The sequence below is a fragment of the Triturus cristatus genome, chromosome 2_2 (assembly GCF_964204655.1).
Source record: "Triturus cristatus chromosome 2_2, aTriCri1.1, whole genome shotgun sequence".
Lineage (NCBI taxonomy): Eukaryota > Metazoa > Chordata > Amphibia > Caudata > Salamandridae > Triturus > Triturus cristatus.
The window spans coordinates 74,592,181-74,610,051 of NC_140582.1; the positions used below are offsets into that span (position 1 = coordinate 74,592,181).

General features: G+C 44.2%; 1 protein-coding gene across 3 annotated transcripts in view; it reads left to right on the forward strand.

Annotated features, from left to right (window-relative positions):
- Positions 1-17,871, forward strand: part of LOC146861877 (uncharacterized) — a 200,000-nt gene that overhangs the window by 99,945 nt on the left and 82,184 nt on the right. For all 3 annotated transcript variants that reach the window (XM_085641048.1, XM_085641047.1, XM_085641049.1), the window contains exons 4-5: positions 12,621-12,734; positions 13,059-13,172. In XM_085641048.1, the coding sequence (XP_085497174.1) occupies positions 12,621-12,734; positions 13,059-13,172 (228 nt within the window). The remainder of the gene's footprint in view (positions 1-12,620; positions 12,735-13,058; positions 13,173-17,871) is intronic.

Below are 17,871 nucleotides of genomic sequence, written 5' to 3' on the forward strand. Positions count from 1 at the left end.
AGATGGGGAGCGATGTTATCTGTCTGAGGTGGAGCGGAAGGTCGTTCCAGGCTCTGGCCGTGCGGAAGGAGAAGGAGCGGCCTCCTGATCTGGTCTTTCTGGTGCGGGGGAACACGGCATAGGAGAGCTGGGCTGATCGTAGGGTCATTTGGGGTGCGTGGAATTTGAGTCGACTGTTCAGGTATGCTGGTCCGGTGCCGTGGAGGGCCTTGTGAGCATGGGTTAGCATCTTGAAGGTGACTCTAGCTTCGATGGGGAGCCAGTGGAGTGTGCGCAGGTGCTGGGAGATGTGGCAGTGTCTTGGCAGGTTGAGGACCAGTCGTGCGGCGGCGTTTTGGATGTTCTGTAGCTTGCGGGTGAATTTTATGTTTATTCCGGCATAGAGTGCGTTGCCGTAGTCGACCCTGCTGGTGACCAAGGCGTGAGTGACGGTATTTCTGTGTACGAGGGGGATCCATTTGAAGGTCTCACGTAGGAGGCAGTGGGTGTGGAAGTAGGACGATGAGACGGAGTTGACCTGGCAGTCCATTTTGAGCTCTGAGTCCAGGATGATTCCCAGGTTGCCTGCGTGGTCCTTGGTGGGTGGCCGGGATTCCGAGGGCGAGGGACCACCAGGTGTCGTTCCAGGCGTCTGGGTTTGGGCCCATGATGAGTACTTCCGTTTTGTTGGTGTTTAGTTGTAGGCAGCTGTTTTTCATCCATTTGGCGATGGCTTCCATGCCTTCTCGAAAGTTGTGTCTGGCGGTGTTGGGTTCGTTGGATAGGGAGAGGATGAGTTGAGTGTCATCTGCGTATGACACAATGTTGAGTCCGTAGGTTCTGACGATGGGGGCGAGCGGAGTCATGTAGACGTTGAAGAGCGTAGGGCTGAGGGAGGACCCCTGGGGGACTCTGCAGGTGGTAGGTGTAGGATCCGAGAGGAAAGGGGGGATTCTGATCCGCTGCGTTCTGCCCGGAGAGGAAGGAGCGGATCTAGTCGAGGGCCTTGTCTTGGATCCCTGCGTCGTGGAGTCTGCGTATTAGGGTGTGGTGAGAGACTGTGTCGAACGCCGCTGAGAGGTCGAGGAGGATGACGGCTGCTGTTTCTCCTTTGTCCAGTAAGGTACGGATGTCGTCTGTTGCGGCGAGGAGGGCGGGTTCCGTACTGTGTTTTTTTCTGAATCCGGATTGGGAGGAGTCGAGGACTTTGTGCTCTTCGATGAATGTGGCAAGTTGGCTGTTGATGGCTTTCTCGATGACTTTCGCTCGGAACGGGAGCAGGGAGATGGGTCTGTACTTTTTGAGGTCGGTGGGGTCCGCCGAGGGTTTCTTCAGGAGGGGGTTGATCTCAGCGTGTTTCCAGTCATCATGGAACGAGGCGGTTGCCAGGGAGCGATTGATGGTGTGGCAGAGCATGGGTGCAATGGTGTCGGCGGCTCTGTTGAAAATGTGGTGGGGGCAGGGGTCCGTGGGGGGCCCGGAGTGAATTGACTTCATCGTCTTCATTGTGTTTTCGGTGGCGAGGGCTGTCCGGTTGTCTTATTGCTGGCTTCAGGGTGTTGGGGGTGGTTGGTGAGGGTTCGATGTGTTGGTTTGTTGCAGAGGTCTTGTGAGGGAGGGATGTTGGTGGATTCGCTGGTGGGTTGTGCGAACTCCTTGATGATGTTGAAGAGTTCTTTGCTGTTGTGGAGATTCTGTCTTCAATCGCTTTTTTCCTCGTTTTTCTGATGAGTTGGTGGTGGGCGTTGGTGGCGGCTCTGAAGTTGTTGTAGGATTTGGTGTTCCTCCAGGCCTTTTCGAGGCAGCGGCAAGTGCGTCTGGACTCTCGAAGTTCGTTGGTGAACCATCTAGCTTTCTTGGCATGGGTGATGTTGTTTTTCTTGAGGGGGTATGGTGTTGGCGCTGTTGGAGATCCATCTGTGCAGGGTTCGGGCTGCGGTGTTGGCGTCGTCGTTTTCTGCGATGGTTGGGGTGGAGTTGCTGAGTGATGAGGTTAGCTGGTTGTCTGTGATTCTGCTCTAGTTTCTTCGTGGGAGCAGGTACTGGTGTCTGTGGATGGTGGGTGTTCTGAAGATGAAGTGTACGCATCGATGGTCAGTCCATGGGAGTTTGGTGGTGTGGCTGAAGGTGATGGAGTTTCCTGTTGTGAAGAGGGGGTCAAGGGTGCGTCCTGCTGAGTGCGTGGGTTCGGTTACGATCTGGAGGAGTCCAATGTTGTGGAGGTTGTCCAGGAGGGATGTGGTGCTGGGGTCCAGTTGGTTGTCGAGGTGGAAGTTGGGGTACAGTTGGTTGTCGAGGTGTAAGTTGAGGTCTCCCAGTAGGGTGTAGTTGGTAGACGCGATGGCATGCTGGGAGATGATGTCCGTGATGGAGTTGGCGAAAAGTCTGCGGGGTCCAGGGGGTTGGTAGATGAGGGTTCCTCAGAGGGTGGAGGTAGGACTGGCCAATATCTTGAAGTGAAGGTGTTCCATCAGGTCTGTGGTCTCGTCGGGGAGTGTGCTCAGGCGGAGGGTGGATTTGTGGACGATGGCGATTCCTCCTCCCGGGCGGGTGGGGCGGTCCTTCCTAGAGATCTTGTATGCTTGGGGAATGGCGATGGTGATGTCCGGTCCCGAGGTGGTGTTGGTTCAAATGCTACGTCCGGGGTAGTGCGGTCGAGGAGGTCCCTGATTTCGGTGGCGTGTTTGTGGAGGGATCGGACATTCAGGAGGATGCATTGCAGGGTCTTCGGTTGGGTTGGGTTCTTGCGGGCGGATTGCGCTGGGTCAGTGGTCTTGGTGGTGCTGCAGGTGTGCCGGCAGCGGTGACAGCTGAAGGGTCCGTGGGTGTGGCTGGTGATGCTAGCTTGCAGTTGTTGTTGCAACCTGGGTTGAGAGCGTGGAGTGCGGCTGGGTCGTAGCGTTGGCGGTGCTGAGATCCAGGGTTCCTGGCGCTGGTCGCAGTCGGGTCACGAACGGGCGCAGACGGGCTTGCCTTTGGCACCCCGGCGGCGCGCCCGCGATTAAGTAGAGGTCGGTGAGGGCTGGACTGCTGGGAGGAGGGAGCGGGAAGGGGAGCTGGATTGGGCCAGTCGCACTGGTCATACTGGGGGGAGGGGCCGCGGGGGCAGCAGCCGCGGGGAAAAATATGCTGAAAAAGGGAAAAAGGCAAAAAGAGAGAGAAAAGTGCAAATAAGGCAGCAAAAGTGCAAGAAAGAGTGGAGGAAAGACACAGAGGACACAGGAAAGTAAAAGAGGGAGATTGTGATGAGGGTAAAAAACAAGTGCAAAACGGAGGAAAGACACAGAAGGAGAGTGAAGGGGGAGCTTGAAATGAGGGGAAAACGACAGAAAATGGAGGAAAGACCCAGAAGGAGAGTGAAGGGGGAGATAGAAGTGAGGGAAAAAAAGAGAAAAAGCGGAGCGAGAGAATGGAGACAGAGGCCCACTGGACCACCAGGGATGAGGCGCAGGTGAAACCTGCGGATGGAGGAGGGCCTTGAACACCAACACTTGAGAGTGCAGGGGCTGGGGGAAGGCCTCACTTAATGGTGGAGCTGCGAGGGAGGGAGAGCAATTTCACTGACAATGAGTCTGAGTCAGTGGTCTTTGCTATGGCAAACTGCACTAGACCACAACAGTTTTTCAGGAGCACACTCTTTGCATGTGAGAGGATTGTGAAAGTCTAGTCAGATTTTGACCTAGATGAATTTAGAGACCACTTAGCGCCTCTCTGCATTTGTACGGCCGGCTTTTGGCACTACGTAAATAAACGCGCCCAACTAACTACAAAATCGGATGTCAAAACAAAACTCGCCCAAGAGAAAGCTGAAGGGCGCAATAGACATCTTCATATCAACTAAGTTGTTAATTGAATGCCACAAAGATCAAACAAGCATCCCCTGGATTTTGTGGCAAAGTTAAAAAGAAAAGAAAATGTTTTTCTCAACATTTAAACTTGAATGTTTACATATGCCAGAGGGTAAAGCAAAGTCATTGTACAACAAATAAAGATTGATTATTTGCCAGCAGAGCAATCTTCGTCTGCTGATCCGGCGTTAATAATGAAGGCCAACTTCAACCTAAAGCTAACATTTCTCACAGTAAAAGATGAATGGTTCTCGCAACAAATTGTTAGCGAATGAAAATCAACTGGAAAGAGGCTCCGAGGACTGGTTGAGGCAACTGTGAGGGTGAGGGTGAGTAGAAGAACACAGACGAAATTAGGAATACGGTAAGAGATGGAGAAAGAGCATATGGCCTTGCAGTCAGGACTGCAGACACTAGAACAGGAGGACCTCGTTTGAGTTCTGGCGTCAACTCCACATTCTCAGGTTCCAGGCACATCACTTAATCTCTTTCTGCTTCTGGTGCTCATGTAAAACACTCCCAGGCACAGGCACTTAGACCGAGTTTGCCTTCTATTTTAAAAATCTAAACAGAAACACGCAAGAGAGCAATGCGGGGCGCGTAAACACACCAGCACATGGGCAGGACAGTAATGTGGAATGATGCAGAGGTTTCACAGTGTGCTGAAGAGTGACAATACTGCAAAAACGAGTAGATAAAGTTTGGGGCTCTTGAAACTGGTGCAGCGCTGAGTGATAAAGTCTCTTCAAAATTAATAAAAATAAAGGTGGGCGAGCCGCGCCATGCAGAACAAAAGAAAGGCGCGGCCGCCATACTCAAAGGTAAAGCGCAGCATCGCTGCGTGCTGAGCTGGAAGTACTCGGTGTCAATGTAAACAAGCATTGGCATAGCCAATAGGTCTCGCTTTTGGGACCTTATAAGTTTTTAGTTATGCAACTGTTGCATGGCTAAACACTTATAAGGTCCCAAAGACGAGACCTATTGGCTATGCCAATGCTTGTTTTCTTTCTAATCGCGGCACCAGTGCTTTACTTTTAACATTAAAAGTAAAGCGCGGGTGCCGCGATTATAGCAAAAGTAAAGAAATAGATTTTTGTTTCTATTTCTTTACTTTTGCTATAATCGCGGCACCGGCGCTTTTCTTTTAACATTAAAAGTAAAGCGCGGGTACCACGATTATAGCTAAAGTAAAGAAATAGATGTTTGTTTCTATTTCTCTACTTTTGCTATAATCGCGGCACCGGCGCTTTACTTTTAATGTTAAAAGTAAAGCACCGGTGCCGCGATTAGCAAGCTAAAAATGCTACCGCCGGCCACAGCTTGCAGTGCATGTGCGCGAGTGGTGCACGCACAGCAGTAATCACGCCTTATGGCGCCTCTGCTGAAGCGCGCGCCCGTGCACTGCAAGCTGTAGCCGGCGGCAGCATTTTTTATAGCCCTTACTAAAGTCTCTCCGAGCAGTGCATGCGCGCTGACTCAGCGAGACCTAAAAAAAACATTACAAAGACAGGACATACAATAGCACAAATAGAAGAGGACTCGTCCTGGGGGCGATCCATGGGAGTCAACAATTGAGAAAAAAGATGGGACAAGCAGGAACCATTATCCAATTAAAAGCAACGTTTTTTAAAGGACACTGATAAAAGCCAATCAGAAACTGGAGGCGGGCTGTAAGCCCCCAGACGAAATACGGCATGTTGAGAGGCAGCGCATGCACACCTGGGTTCGACCTAAAAAATGCGAAAATTGGTTCAGCGCAATAGCACTTCCTCTGTAAAGGCTAACTGTTGGCCTTTCGCTTGCTCATTGATTTATTTAGGTGTAAAACTTGTATTAATAAAGTACAGCTTTGCCCAGACAGTATTAATAGGAGTTAAAATGGCAAAATAACGAAATGTTGTCAAACCTGCCACATAAATTGGCTCACTATTGTCACAGAATTCTAGTAGCTCTGCCTACAGTAGATACCTTTTTGGTGGATGATGAAAATTTTGCAGTTTGGCTATAGGTCGGGAAACCCCTACAGATTTCTCAGTTCATTTATACTGAGGCATGCCCAGAGGTAAATTCTGATGAAGAGGGCAACAATATATTAAAAGCGAGGAACAAATGATAAATTCTCTATGAAAAACTAAGAATATTTTCAATATCTGAAGCATTTTGGTTAACTGTTTCTCCCAAATCATCAGGTCCTTGGCCAACCAATAACAGTGAAGGAGTTCTGGTGAGAAACTGTTTGTTTAAAGGGAAAAAAAATGAAATGCAGCTTCTACTAAGTGCGTGTTAGAATTTCAATTCTGTTGCCTAAACAAAAGTTTACTTATTTTCTTAAGAATTGTCTTATACAGTGCAGTCTCCATCCAGTGAAATCTTTGAACAGCATTGAATGGACAATAGCATTACTGAGTCAAACATTAGATATAGCACTAACAAAAAAATAGAGAAAATATTATAGCAGGGCTGAAATGTACATAAAGTCTAGGAAAATGTGGACGTGATACAAATGATAAAAGGATTTAGAAGGGCAGGAGAGAAAGGTGATGCAAATGTACTCTTGTGCATGTTAGAAACCCATGATCAGACACTGGGGAAGCTCAGTAGGAGACAGCAGAAGTTATCAAATATCCAGTGATTAGATCTGTACAAATTGTTCAATGTAATAATGTTGGGTGCTTGGATTTGAGTGTGAATTCACCTGGTGCTAAGAGGACCAGTTAGGCATATTGAAAGCATTTGCATTATTTACCAACTTTTATCAATCTTTTGCAGAGGTGACAGATTCTCATACTCTTGTGAAAATATGTTGGATCTCAAAGTTTTATAACTAAACCAAATGCTGCCAATTGTTCGATGGGTTCTAAAATAACTTGCTAGCATAGTTTACCTATTACCTTTGTAAATGCAGCCATCATTATTGCTATTATTTTTCTGACCCTTGGCCTAACTGGCACAGTATTTTCTGAATTATAATCCTATGTATGAATTTTTCAAAACTGCCTAAAGCACTTGAAATTCATCTAGGAACATTTTTTTTAATACACAAAACTGCCTCGGTAAATCTGCTCATCCCTTGAAGCCAAATAAAAATAGCTTTAATCGTTTTATTCTCCAACTTCAATACTAAGTGAAGTATGTATTGGAAAGAAAGTCCAAGCTGAGCGAACCGAAGGAAAAGCACTAGATGTGTGTGCTTGCTGTGCCAGGTCTGGAAGTGGCCCACCATTTCAAATGGTTCCTTAATAAAATGTTAAAAGATATCAGGTCATTGTGTTTGTAATCAAAATACAGGACCTTTGTTGTAAGCTTGAAATCCAGGTAAATAGTGATGCAAGTGGGAACAAATAAAAAGTCAAGGATTATGTCAGTCAATTACAGATCAAAAGAAGAATTCAAATCAAAATGGCATCTGTGCGTAAGAGAAATTGTTACTTCTATGCTTGATTGGGAGGAACAAACAGATTTTATAATAATAATAATTTCTCTTACTTTTGTTCTTTTCTGGTTTTCGAAGTAGACTGAAGATTTGTTGCCTGTCTAATACTAGTGAGGGAAAGTAACAGTGCTTTCCCTGACTTGCCTACATGTCCCCACCATCTGTGGGTTCAGTGTACAAGAAGAAACCATCTTTGCATTAGTTCCATAGTGAAGATGCTCTCTTGGAGTGAATACAAGGAAAGCGGTCATACGTTAAATTTTTTTTGTCTTTTACAAAACCCTTTTACCAAAATATAAATATTAAAATAATTGGTCGTTTTAACCCATTTATTTACCGGGGCATAGTTGTTTCTGTGAAATGTACATAATGTCCATTTGTCCTTCAAAGCTACTACAAATATAACCTTTATTCAGTCTCGCTCATATCCAGTCTAGTAAGGACCAAATGATGTGCCCAAAATCTGTAACTCTTTTATTAGTCCCATATTGTGCTTTCAGTGGTCTCTGGTACCCTCATCCAACATAAACCGGTGTTTGGTGGATGCTGATTTTGGCCCCATTCACTGCTGACTGTCAGGTCTATGCTGTAGTTTAGCTGTGTCTGGAATGTGATCTCTGTGCTGAATTTGCTAATAAAATGGGGCAATAAATGCCTTTTGTCATTGCAATAGTATTAGATGATGGCTTCATAGAATCAGCATATGTGGATTCTATGTCCTCAGCCCATACCTGAGATTTGAATAAACTTTTAAAAGTTTACATTATAGTCCATACATTCATGAATCAATTGTAACTTGATCAGATCTGCACAGATAATAGTCTGCCATTACCACCTTCACTCAGGAAGGTGCTACCTGCAAGTGAGGCAAATGGTTGGTAACCTCTCTTGTCCTTCTGTCACAGTTGGACTTGTGTAATGTTATATGTACATTGGAACTGACACACAAACTGCTGACACATCTGCAGTACTTTTAGAACATAGCAGCAGTTTTAATCAGACAAAGGAAGGCAAGCCCATATCACTGCCATATTTGCTTTGTTTCATTGGCTTGCAGTGCATAAAAGAGTTAGCTGAAACACTCTTGGTATTGTCTAAAAGTGCTGCCCTAATGCATCCTGTCTTTACTGGTAGCCTGATTCCTGTGGTACATACCAGCTCAACAACAGCGTTCAGCTGTCCAAGTAATTTTATGACATGCATTTCTAAAAAAAGAAAGACCAAAGAAGTGGATGGGTTCAGAAGGTATGTAGCAGTGCCAGCCACCCGATCAAACTCAGAAGGGGGCTGCGTCTCTCACATGTTCTTGAAAACTGGTGTGCTGAACTTTTAGCCCCAGAAAACCATGTATGGCAATGTTGGGTTTTATAAAATAAGCACATAGCATAAAACTCACCAACTTCAGCTGTTGAACATTTTGGTTCTTCTAATCACATCTTTCCAATATTGCTTAGGTAGATTGCCCAAGGCAAACTAATTTGGCCTAGTAGAAGAGTGTAAAGCCCAGAATTTCAGACTGGACTCTTGGAAATTGGAAGAGTGGGAGGAAGGAAAGATGACAGGCTAGAGACAAACAATGAAACTGTTAGCAAGGAGGTAAATAATTATGTGTTTGAGACTCAGAAATCGTAGTAAAACAGACACCCAAAGGGTCCAACTGTGATTAAGAAGGATAGACAGCAAGGGTGGAGCCAAGATCTGAGTGAATCAGGGCAAGAGCCTACCACACTTGAAATTACGATTTGCATTGTCCATGTTGCCTGGAGCAAGACCTGATCATTCCTTTTCTTTGCAACGCACGAGAATTCCCTAAAGTAATTTCTTTTCACCAGACAGGGACAGAGGGGAAAAAGCCTCTGTGCTACGCAGGCAAGGAGGAGATCTCCTCTGACCCCTAACACTGCACTTTAACTTATCGATGCCAATCAAGAACCCTATACCACATCTTGTTTGTATCAATGTTGAATTGTTTTGGGTCCACATTTATTTTGAAGGTCTTGGCTAGCTACCATAACCCTACATCAAGGTTAGGGATAAATGGCAGAGTATCATCTTCCTTTAACCTGTGCAGGGGTAAGACGACAAGGCTGCCCGCTGACCACCTTACTGTTCTCATTGATCAAAGAACCTTTTGCAGCAAAAGTTAGGGTGTGCCAGGGAATTCAGGAAATAGACTTTAGGCGAGACTCACCTAAGGTAATGTTAGTTGCCAATGATGTTGTGCTGACAGTAGTAAATCCAAAAGGCTCCTTCCCCAGTATATAAACTCAACTAAACGAGTGCTCAGCCTAACACTACCACCAGATGAGCTGGAAGAAAGGAAAGCCCAATTCTCATACCGTTGGGTATCACATGTAATCAAATATTTGGAGATACACGTTTCACCAAAACCAGCTGATCACTATAAAGCGAATAGCCCTAAGTGGCTTACATCATTGTACGACAATTTCTGTAGGTGGACATCACTTCATCATGGATAGATAGGATTAATTCTGTTGAAATACATTTGCTACCACATGCCCTCAAATAGGCCCAAGCCCTACCTATAATTTTCCATAAAGAGTTTGTTACTTAAGTCCTCAACCCTACAGTTATATGACATGGGATTACGGCCAGGCTCGCAGATAGAACTTTGTGTAAATCTTAAAATAGAGGGTGGACTAGCACTTCTGGACTTTAGTTCATACTACAAAGCTGTACAATTGAAGGGCTTAATGGGATGGTCTCTTAGACTGATAAAATCTGAACACATATGGACCGCACTACCACTGGCAGGGCAGTTTGGAACCTGGTATGGAAAGCTAAAGCAGACCATCCACAAAATCCTGACCTCAGCACACCGACCGGAACCACCTTAAAAGTGGGAGACACACCTGTGACAGGCAACCAAATTACCACATTTTCTTCAGAGAAATTTACAGGGCACTAGATGGACAATAACTACACTTTAAAGCATATTGGTAGATAAGATATCTAAAAATCCAGTCACCCTAAGGTCCTATTGGCAACGAATAAAAGGAAGAGAATTCACAGAAGGTCAATAGTGGTATATCTATATAACTGGCAGAGAAGGGGCACTAAAAAGAGATATTTAGCTGGCACTTCCACGCCTTAAAAAGTAATAAAATGCACCCGCAAATTAGAGCACACTTCTGAAGGGTCTGTGACGCGGAATGAGATCCATGTCACACATATCAAACCCTATTGGGAAGAAGTCTTTGTAGCCATGAAAACACTTGGGTACCCACTACCATGCAAGGTCGATTTTGTAATACTAAGCTTGCGGGCTAACTAGCTAGAGCACCAAACTAAGGTGGACAGAATGATTGCTTGTAGGTGGCGAAAGTCTTGTTAGCTTCTTTATGGATAAAGAAAGATGCCCCTCCTGTTACAAGCTGCTATATAACATTATTCACATCATGGCAATCGAAAAATGTTCAGGAGACCTACATGACCATGACGAACATTTTGAAAGTAGTGTGGGCTCAACTGATTACTTACCTACCAGAAAAACTACCAGCCCTATCTTATGTCCCAAGATTACTTGCTGTGAACCTCTTATGTATTAAAACTGAGAAGAAGTATCTGACTCCTTTCTAAGAAACTAAATAGCGTATTGTATTTGTGTTTATTACAGAAATGGGCTTATACCTACCGGGAAGCAAATTTGAAGGGGATATAGACATTGAATATACTCTAGGCAGAAATACTGTTAATTTGGGGGGGGGGGGGGGGGGGGGAGTTGCGGATCTGTTAGGTAGAATGAAGAGAAAACAGGAATTATGTTCATGTGGCAAGTGAGCATCTGTAATGCTTCACAGTTCTGAAAATCATTAAAAATAACATGGTTAAAAAAATGTTTATTTGAAAAGACTTCAGGGATGAGCGTGCTGTGATCCTCTGGAGCCCTGCCCACTCGCCACGATTCCCATGGGTAGAGCTCTTGTAGGTCAAAATGAATAGCTTCCTCTTTGCAAACCAGTCACCACCCCAGCTCTGTGTCAGTAACTGATCAATAGTTTGCAACCTCAATTGAGCTCACGAACCATTAATACATTACTTTTGCGACTCCCAACTAATATTGGGAGGCCCTTTCACACACCCTGCCTTTTATGATTCAGAAAGAGTGGCAAACACCCTTTTTGAAGTAAGAAAGAACTGTTCTGATTCTTGAAATGGGTTTAGCATATTATTGAAATGTATTTTGTGGTTGCAAACCCTGTGAGTTTGTGAATAACAGCTTTACAACTGCAAAGTAACCTTTGTACGCCTGTATTTTAGTTTTATTTACAATGTTTCCGTGGAGAATTTGGAACATTTTAAAATTTCTCGAAAATACGAGTACAGCGGATAAAACAGACATAGCACTAATGGCAATGAAAATTGCCCTCCCCTCCTCCCAAATCAACTGCCTCAAGTTGCCGGATCAACAATCTGGGATGTGGCAATCCAAGAAATAGACCTTTGGATCTGCTGGGTAGCAAGGCACACTGTTAGAGCCAGGTTCCTCCTGGGCCTTCAGAAGTAGACCTCTACACCTCCCATTTCAACCAGCAGTTTTCTGGTGATCTAGTTTCAAGACCCAGAACCCCCAGCAGTCGTTTCTCCTAGGCTACACCCTTTTCCAAGGCTATGTCTTTCCTCTGTTCAGTACTCCTGCCATTCCGTTGTCTTGCCCACTTTATTTTTTAAGTTACTTTTTTTATTTAGAGTACTTACAGAGAGGTTTTAGTGCACAGTAAACCATCCCACAAATAAAAGAACATACAACAGATAGAACAAACATTGGGACTGTATCAATCAGAATCACAGACCATGTAAAAGCATGGTAAATTCATCAGCCACCTCTGTCAGTGGTACTTTATGGATTTCCTGAGGGAGACAAAGGGCATTAGTTAGAGTTTGGCAAACGTGGTACTCTGTCAAAAACATGGCAGGTGTCAAGCCCGCCATATTACAATTGCATTTTAGTGATCGTCAAACAGGCACCCTTCACATTTTTGAGTGAGAACCAGTTTGCCAAATTTTAAATATAGCTCAAAGTTTTATTTATATAATCTGCAGATGGAAGGCACCTGGTTGGTTGATAATTTAAGCCATCTGTGTCACAGACATACCATTGAATGTATTTCTTTTAAAAGTTCATATTTAGCATCCTAATGTGTTGCAGTTTAAGTTGTCTTACACACAGGCAGCTAATCCCCATTTTTGCAGTGAGCGCAGTTTTTCCTCAATACTGATTTATAACCTCTTATTTTTGAGGCGCTTTGAATTAAGCAAGCCAATGTAAAAGAGAGCAAATTAAACACATTGCACCCAAAACACTAATATATTGTGCAATTATGTCATTTCACTGACAGGTTGCCATGTTGACGATCCTAACCCTTCCGGCTGGGTTAATAACAATGAAGAGGTCAACGCATGGGATGAACAAGAAACAAACCCAAGAACAGGTCTCAGTGAACACCCCTCGGGTATGTACTGTTGCCTAGAAGCTTTGGTGTAGACCTTACCCTTGCTAAAGTTTATCCAGCCAATGGGGAAAGGCCTCAGTGGGTCAAATACATTATTTATATCATGACTACGGTGTAAAGTTGAATATGGAGGTAGCATCCAATTCTGTTTATTGAAGGATCATTGGGGCTGCTTCGAGTAATGGCTTAAGACACCATGCTCTAAAAGATCCTGTGTATTATATTAACTCTGCAGAGCCTATTATCAAATTCTGTATTGATATGTGTTACTCGTAAGAAGTAAAGCGCAATATATTGCATAATCCTTTTATGTTCCCTTCACAGACTGTTATCCTGCCATTCGCTCAGATGTTTTCCTTCAAATTCAACATGAAGAGTTGCACGGGCGAGATTGGCCTAGGTCAGAAGGATCAGGAATTAATAATCATCGCAGCAAAGGTGAGCAAAAGGTTATTGAAATGTAGGGTAGTCCGTGGTAAATCTGAATCAAGCCATGCATCTGTGTAGTTCTCTTTGAAGCATAATAATATTCTGAGACTTTTAAATTGTGAACCTGTATGAAAGGGATGCAGTTGAATTTAGTTCGTGAATTCCATGACTTGCTCATGTTAACATCCCCAAGGAAAAGCTTCTTTCACACCTCTGCGCCCTTGGTTGTGTCTAGAAAAATCCCTGTGTGACAGTGCTGTATATACTGCTGGAGTTATGTATATGCTTTGAGTTTGTTTTTTCTAGATTGCAGAGGGAAAGCCTCTGTCATGAGCATCATTCATTTAATGAAACATATGGAAAGATAGGTTCTGACAATTTAAATAATTTTGATTTTGCTGCATAAATACTGCAGATGCATACAACACTGAGCAGATATGCCATAGACTTGGATTCTAACATGTTCAAAACATCCAATCCACTAAAAAATTACACTAACAGAACAAGTTAGAATATATAAAACATCCAACATAGCACAGCCTCACTACAAGCCCTGTGGTGATTTGGGGAGGAACATAACTTTTCACAATTTTTCTATAATACATGTTGTATTTCATTCTCACCTCCTTAACTAGAATTCCTATTGGGTTTTTTCTTCAGGTATTACTACACTCTGCAGTATTCGTATGTAACTGGGATGAAATTGATACCCAGGAAAGCTGGTGGGATTATAGTATGGCCCAAAGCTTGGAATATGTAAGGTCACAACACTATTAAATGATGACTATTCCACTAACAATAATAACCTTCTCAGATACACACAAAGGGGCACCTAGTTAGAGAATGTTCTACTAAGCTATAATATTGATAATTGGCACTTTACAAATATGAATCACATAACAACAGCATGTACCACTTGGAAACTACACATAAAAACATTCAGTACATTGCACTAGACAGAAAACCCGCTACACGTCTATCACAGAACATCCATGCCATATATTTGGGTATCACTGTGCTTACTACTCCATCATACACCAATCCACACAAACAATAGAACATTTTAAAGAGGCCTCCTTACTCCCACTCAACAGAGTCTGGATAGGGCAGTAAATAAATATCATGCCTCTCCGTCACCACTACTAACTCTTGTTAATACACTTATCAGATTGCCTGGCAATAGTCAAGCCATACCTACTAAACTCCATAACATTTCAACCTATTGAATAATAAAACACACCAGTTGGTTGTCTGGCATCGAGTTCTGTATGGTGGTAGAAAGGATGGTGTACAAGTTGCCTCACACATTTGCGAAGGTGTGAGGGAGATTGAGATCACATTATGACATGGAAAATGGGGAAGAGGGGAACATTGCTTACGATCCTACTATTAATGTACTTAACGAGGATTGAGAAAAAGGGTCACAGGTTTTGTGTGTGGGACGTTGACAAGCTTTGAATTTATATCATGCTTTGTACAGCTGGTAGTCTTGTAGTATCATTTGAATATAACTAAATAAAAACATTCTTCAAAAAAACACACACCTGTTATAACCTCAGTAGAACCACAAATATACTACCATTGTTAAAGCTCAGAAACTCAATCAGGCTTCGGCCTTACTCAGAATTCTTTGAATTCATAGCAAGAAGGTACCAGCGCTTAAATGCAAAATGCATACTATAGTAATGTCTTTCAAAATGCACCATACCGTACTCGGAAAGGGGTACATGTGTTGTGTTTTTTTTTAATGGATTGTGTCTGCTAATGGAGGGAAGGGAAAAATGTTTTGCAGCGTGAATCCTTTTCTGGATTCACATGCTGTGCATTTTTCCGCCATCTAATGGTTGGGTCCGGAATTTGTTTTTGGTTTTTTCCCCCTCTTGTTTTGGTCGCTGTCAACCACCATTTGGTGCCAGGTACGTCCCCTGTGTGATGTCAGACGGCATCCTGGAGGTCGACGTGCATGGTGGGCATATTCAGATTCTTTTTTCTGCCGTTGGGTCTGGAAGCAAGACGGGAAGCTCCGAAGAAAGTTAGGATTTTTCCCCAAAAAACTTCTAAAAAGAAGAAGATTGCCGAGAAATATCATCGATCATCAACGTCTTAACCGGAGGCAGGAGCAAAGCTTCGGTTTAACACCAGAGGACCACTCCGGTCCACAAATGGCGAGGTAGGGGTCATGGAGAATACCCCCTTCAAGTTCTGCCCCAAGTGACACCACAAGTACGCTTATCGTGACCCACACGACGTTTGCAACCTTTGCCTGCCAGAAGATCATCAGGACAAGGACTGTGAAGCCTGACGAAGATGCTGAGGACACGCTGATATCAAAGACAGGTCAACTATGCCACAATGTCGCAGACAACAAAGAAAACTTCCCTGAGAGACCTGGGTTTCTCTAACGATGAGGAAGAACATGGAGCACCACCGGAGTCGACGCACGAGGGATCGGACGTTGAGATCCTACAAGGAGACTCCGAAAAAATCCACGACGAGAAGAAGGCAAGGGATCCGAAAAAGAAGACGGAGAAGGTAAGACACCATAAAGATCCATTGGAGCCGAAGGGCCACGAACATAATGCGCACAAGGCAGCCCCGACGCCGAGCAAGAAGGAGATCGAGGGTCAGCCGTGATTAAAGGAACCCAACTGAAGATTATCGAGGAGGGAAAATCTCGGTCAAAAGTAAAAGACTCGAGGAGGAAATGGCAACGCTCCTTCAAAAGAACTTTGATGCCTCACTGAAGGATTTTCAAATCCCAAAGACACTGGCTGCCGAACTAGATAACGTTGACGCAGAAGAGGCAGAAGACGCCGAGGGAGTAGAAGAAGGTATCTTCGACTTCCATACAACCCCTGAACCTCGAGGCGAAGAATCTGAGGAATACAGAGACATAGCTGAAGAAGAGGAAAACTCCGAAACTTTTGAGGATACGTGGAATGACCTCGACACCGAGAGCCCAGAAGAGGAAATTTGCCGTTACCTTTCAAAAGCTTTACCTCCAGATGACATAGCTTTCTATAATGACATTGTAAAAAGGGCAGCAAATCAATTTGGTGTACCCTTAGAGGAAGACAAAGGGGACACATGTTTCTTGTGCACCAGCTACAAAAGGAACACAATACCTTCCTATGCTGCTAGTATTCTGGATCAAGGCAAAGAAGCCTTCAAGGAACCAGCCTCAAGGGGGTAATCCCCACAGTGGAGAAAGTACAAACTCTCCTCAAAGGACCCTAAATATATTCAGGGAAGTACAGTACCTGACTCAAATATTGTTACCACAGCCAGGAGGAGAGCAAATGCAGTCTCCAACACCGGGCCTCCACCAGAAAAAGAAAGTAAGAGGATGGATATGGTGGGGAGAAGGATGGAAAAGGAGGCAGCAACACAATGGCGTATTGCTAACTCAAATGCCCTACTAAATAGATATGGCCACCAACAGTGGGATGAAATAGAGGAGATTTAGAACAAACTCGCTGAGGAGGACAAGAAGAGGTCAAGATCTATTGTCCAGGAGGGGAAAAACGTGGCAAACACCTGTCTGAAGTTAGCTTTGGATGCAGCAGATACTGCTAGTGGGCCGATGCGTACAGGAACAATCCTGAGAAAACATTCCTGGCTCAGAATCTCAGGTTTTAAGTAGGAAGTTCAAACCTCCATCATTATTAGGCCATTCATTGGAGAAGAACTGTTTGGCAAAGAGGTAGATGAATCCTTTCAACAGATAAAGAAGGACAATGAAACAGCAAGGGCAATGGGGGCCCTGCAGCAAAGAGGTTCCCTAAGAAAAGGGGGATTCGATAACAGAAAGCCCACAGGTAGAGGCACCTTTGGTCAAGGACAGCAGATGTCACAACAAACTCAAGGGCAGAACCCAAGTCAACAAATGGGTCAACAGTCAAGCTATCAAGGTTGACAACTACAACAGAAGCAGCCCTTTCGAGGAAAAGGCAATGGCAGAGGAAGAGGCCCATCCTCTAGAGAGAGAGGAAATGGGTCAAACTGACCCGATCATGAAGAAGGACCCACACAAGACACGAGTGGGGGGAAGAATATCCTTTTTTTTCCACAGACCATGGGAAAGAATCACAACAGACAATTGGATATTAAATTTGGTAAAATACGGGTACTGCACAAAGCTAACAAAGATACCACCTGCAAACCCACTAAAGAGAAGGAAATTGAGGAGATCAGAACAAACGCTGCTAAACGCAGAGATCAGGGAACGAAGCCTAAAACAGGCAATAGAAAAAGTACCAAGACAAGAATGGTTCACAGGAAACTACTCCCCATATTTCCTAATACCCAAATAGGATCAAACTCTTAAGACCAATCATGGACTTGAGATTCATAAACAAGTTCATACTAACACAACGCTTCAAAATGTGAACCCTCCAAGAAATAATCCCACAAATTCAAAAGGGGGATTAATTGGCAACAATAGACCTCAAAGGCGCCTACTTACATATCCCCATGAACAAAAGACACAGAGGTACCTAAGATTCCTGCACAACGGAACACACTACCAATTCAAGGTACTTCCTTTCGGAATAAATTCAGTTCCACGGTTGTTCACAAAGTGTCTAGCCGCAGTGGTGGCACACCTCAGAAGAGAGAGAATCCACGTCTACCCCTATCTAGACAACTGGCTCATAAGGGGACATTCAAAACAAACATGTCACAATCATGTTCAAAAGACGATCCAAAC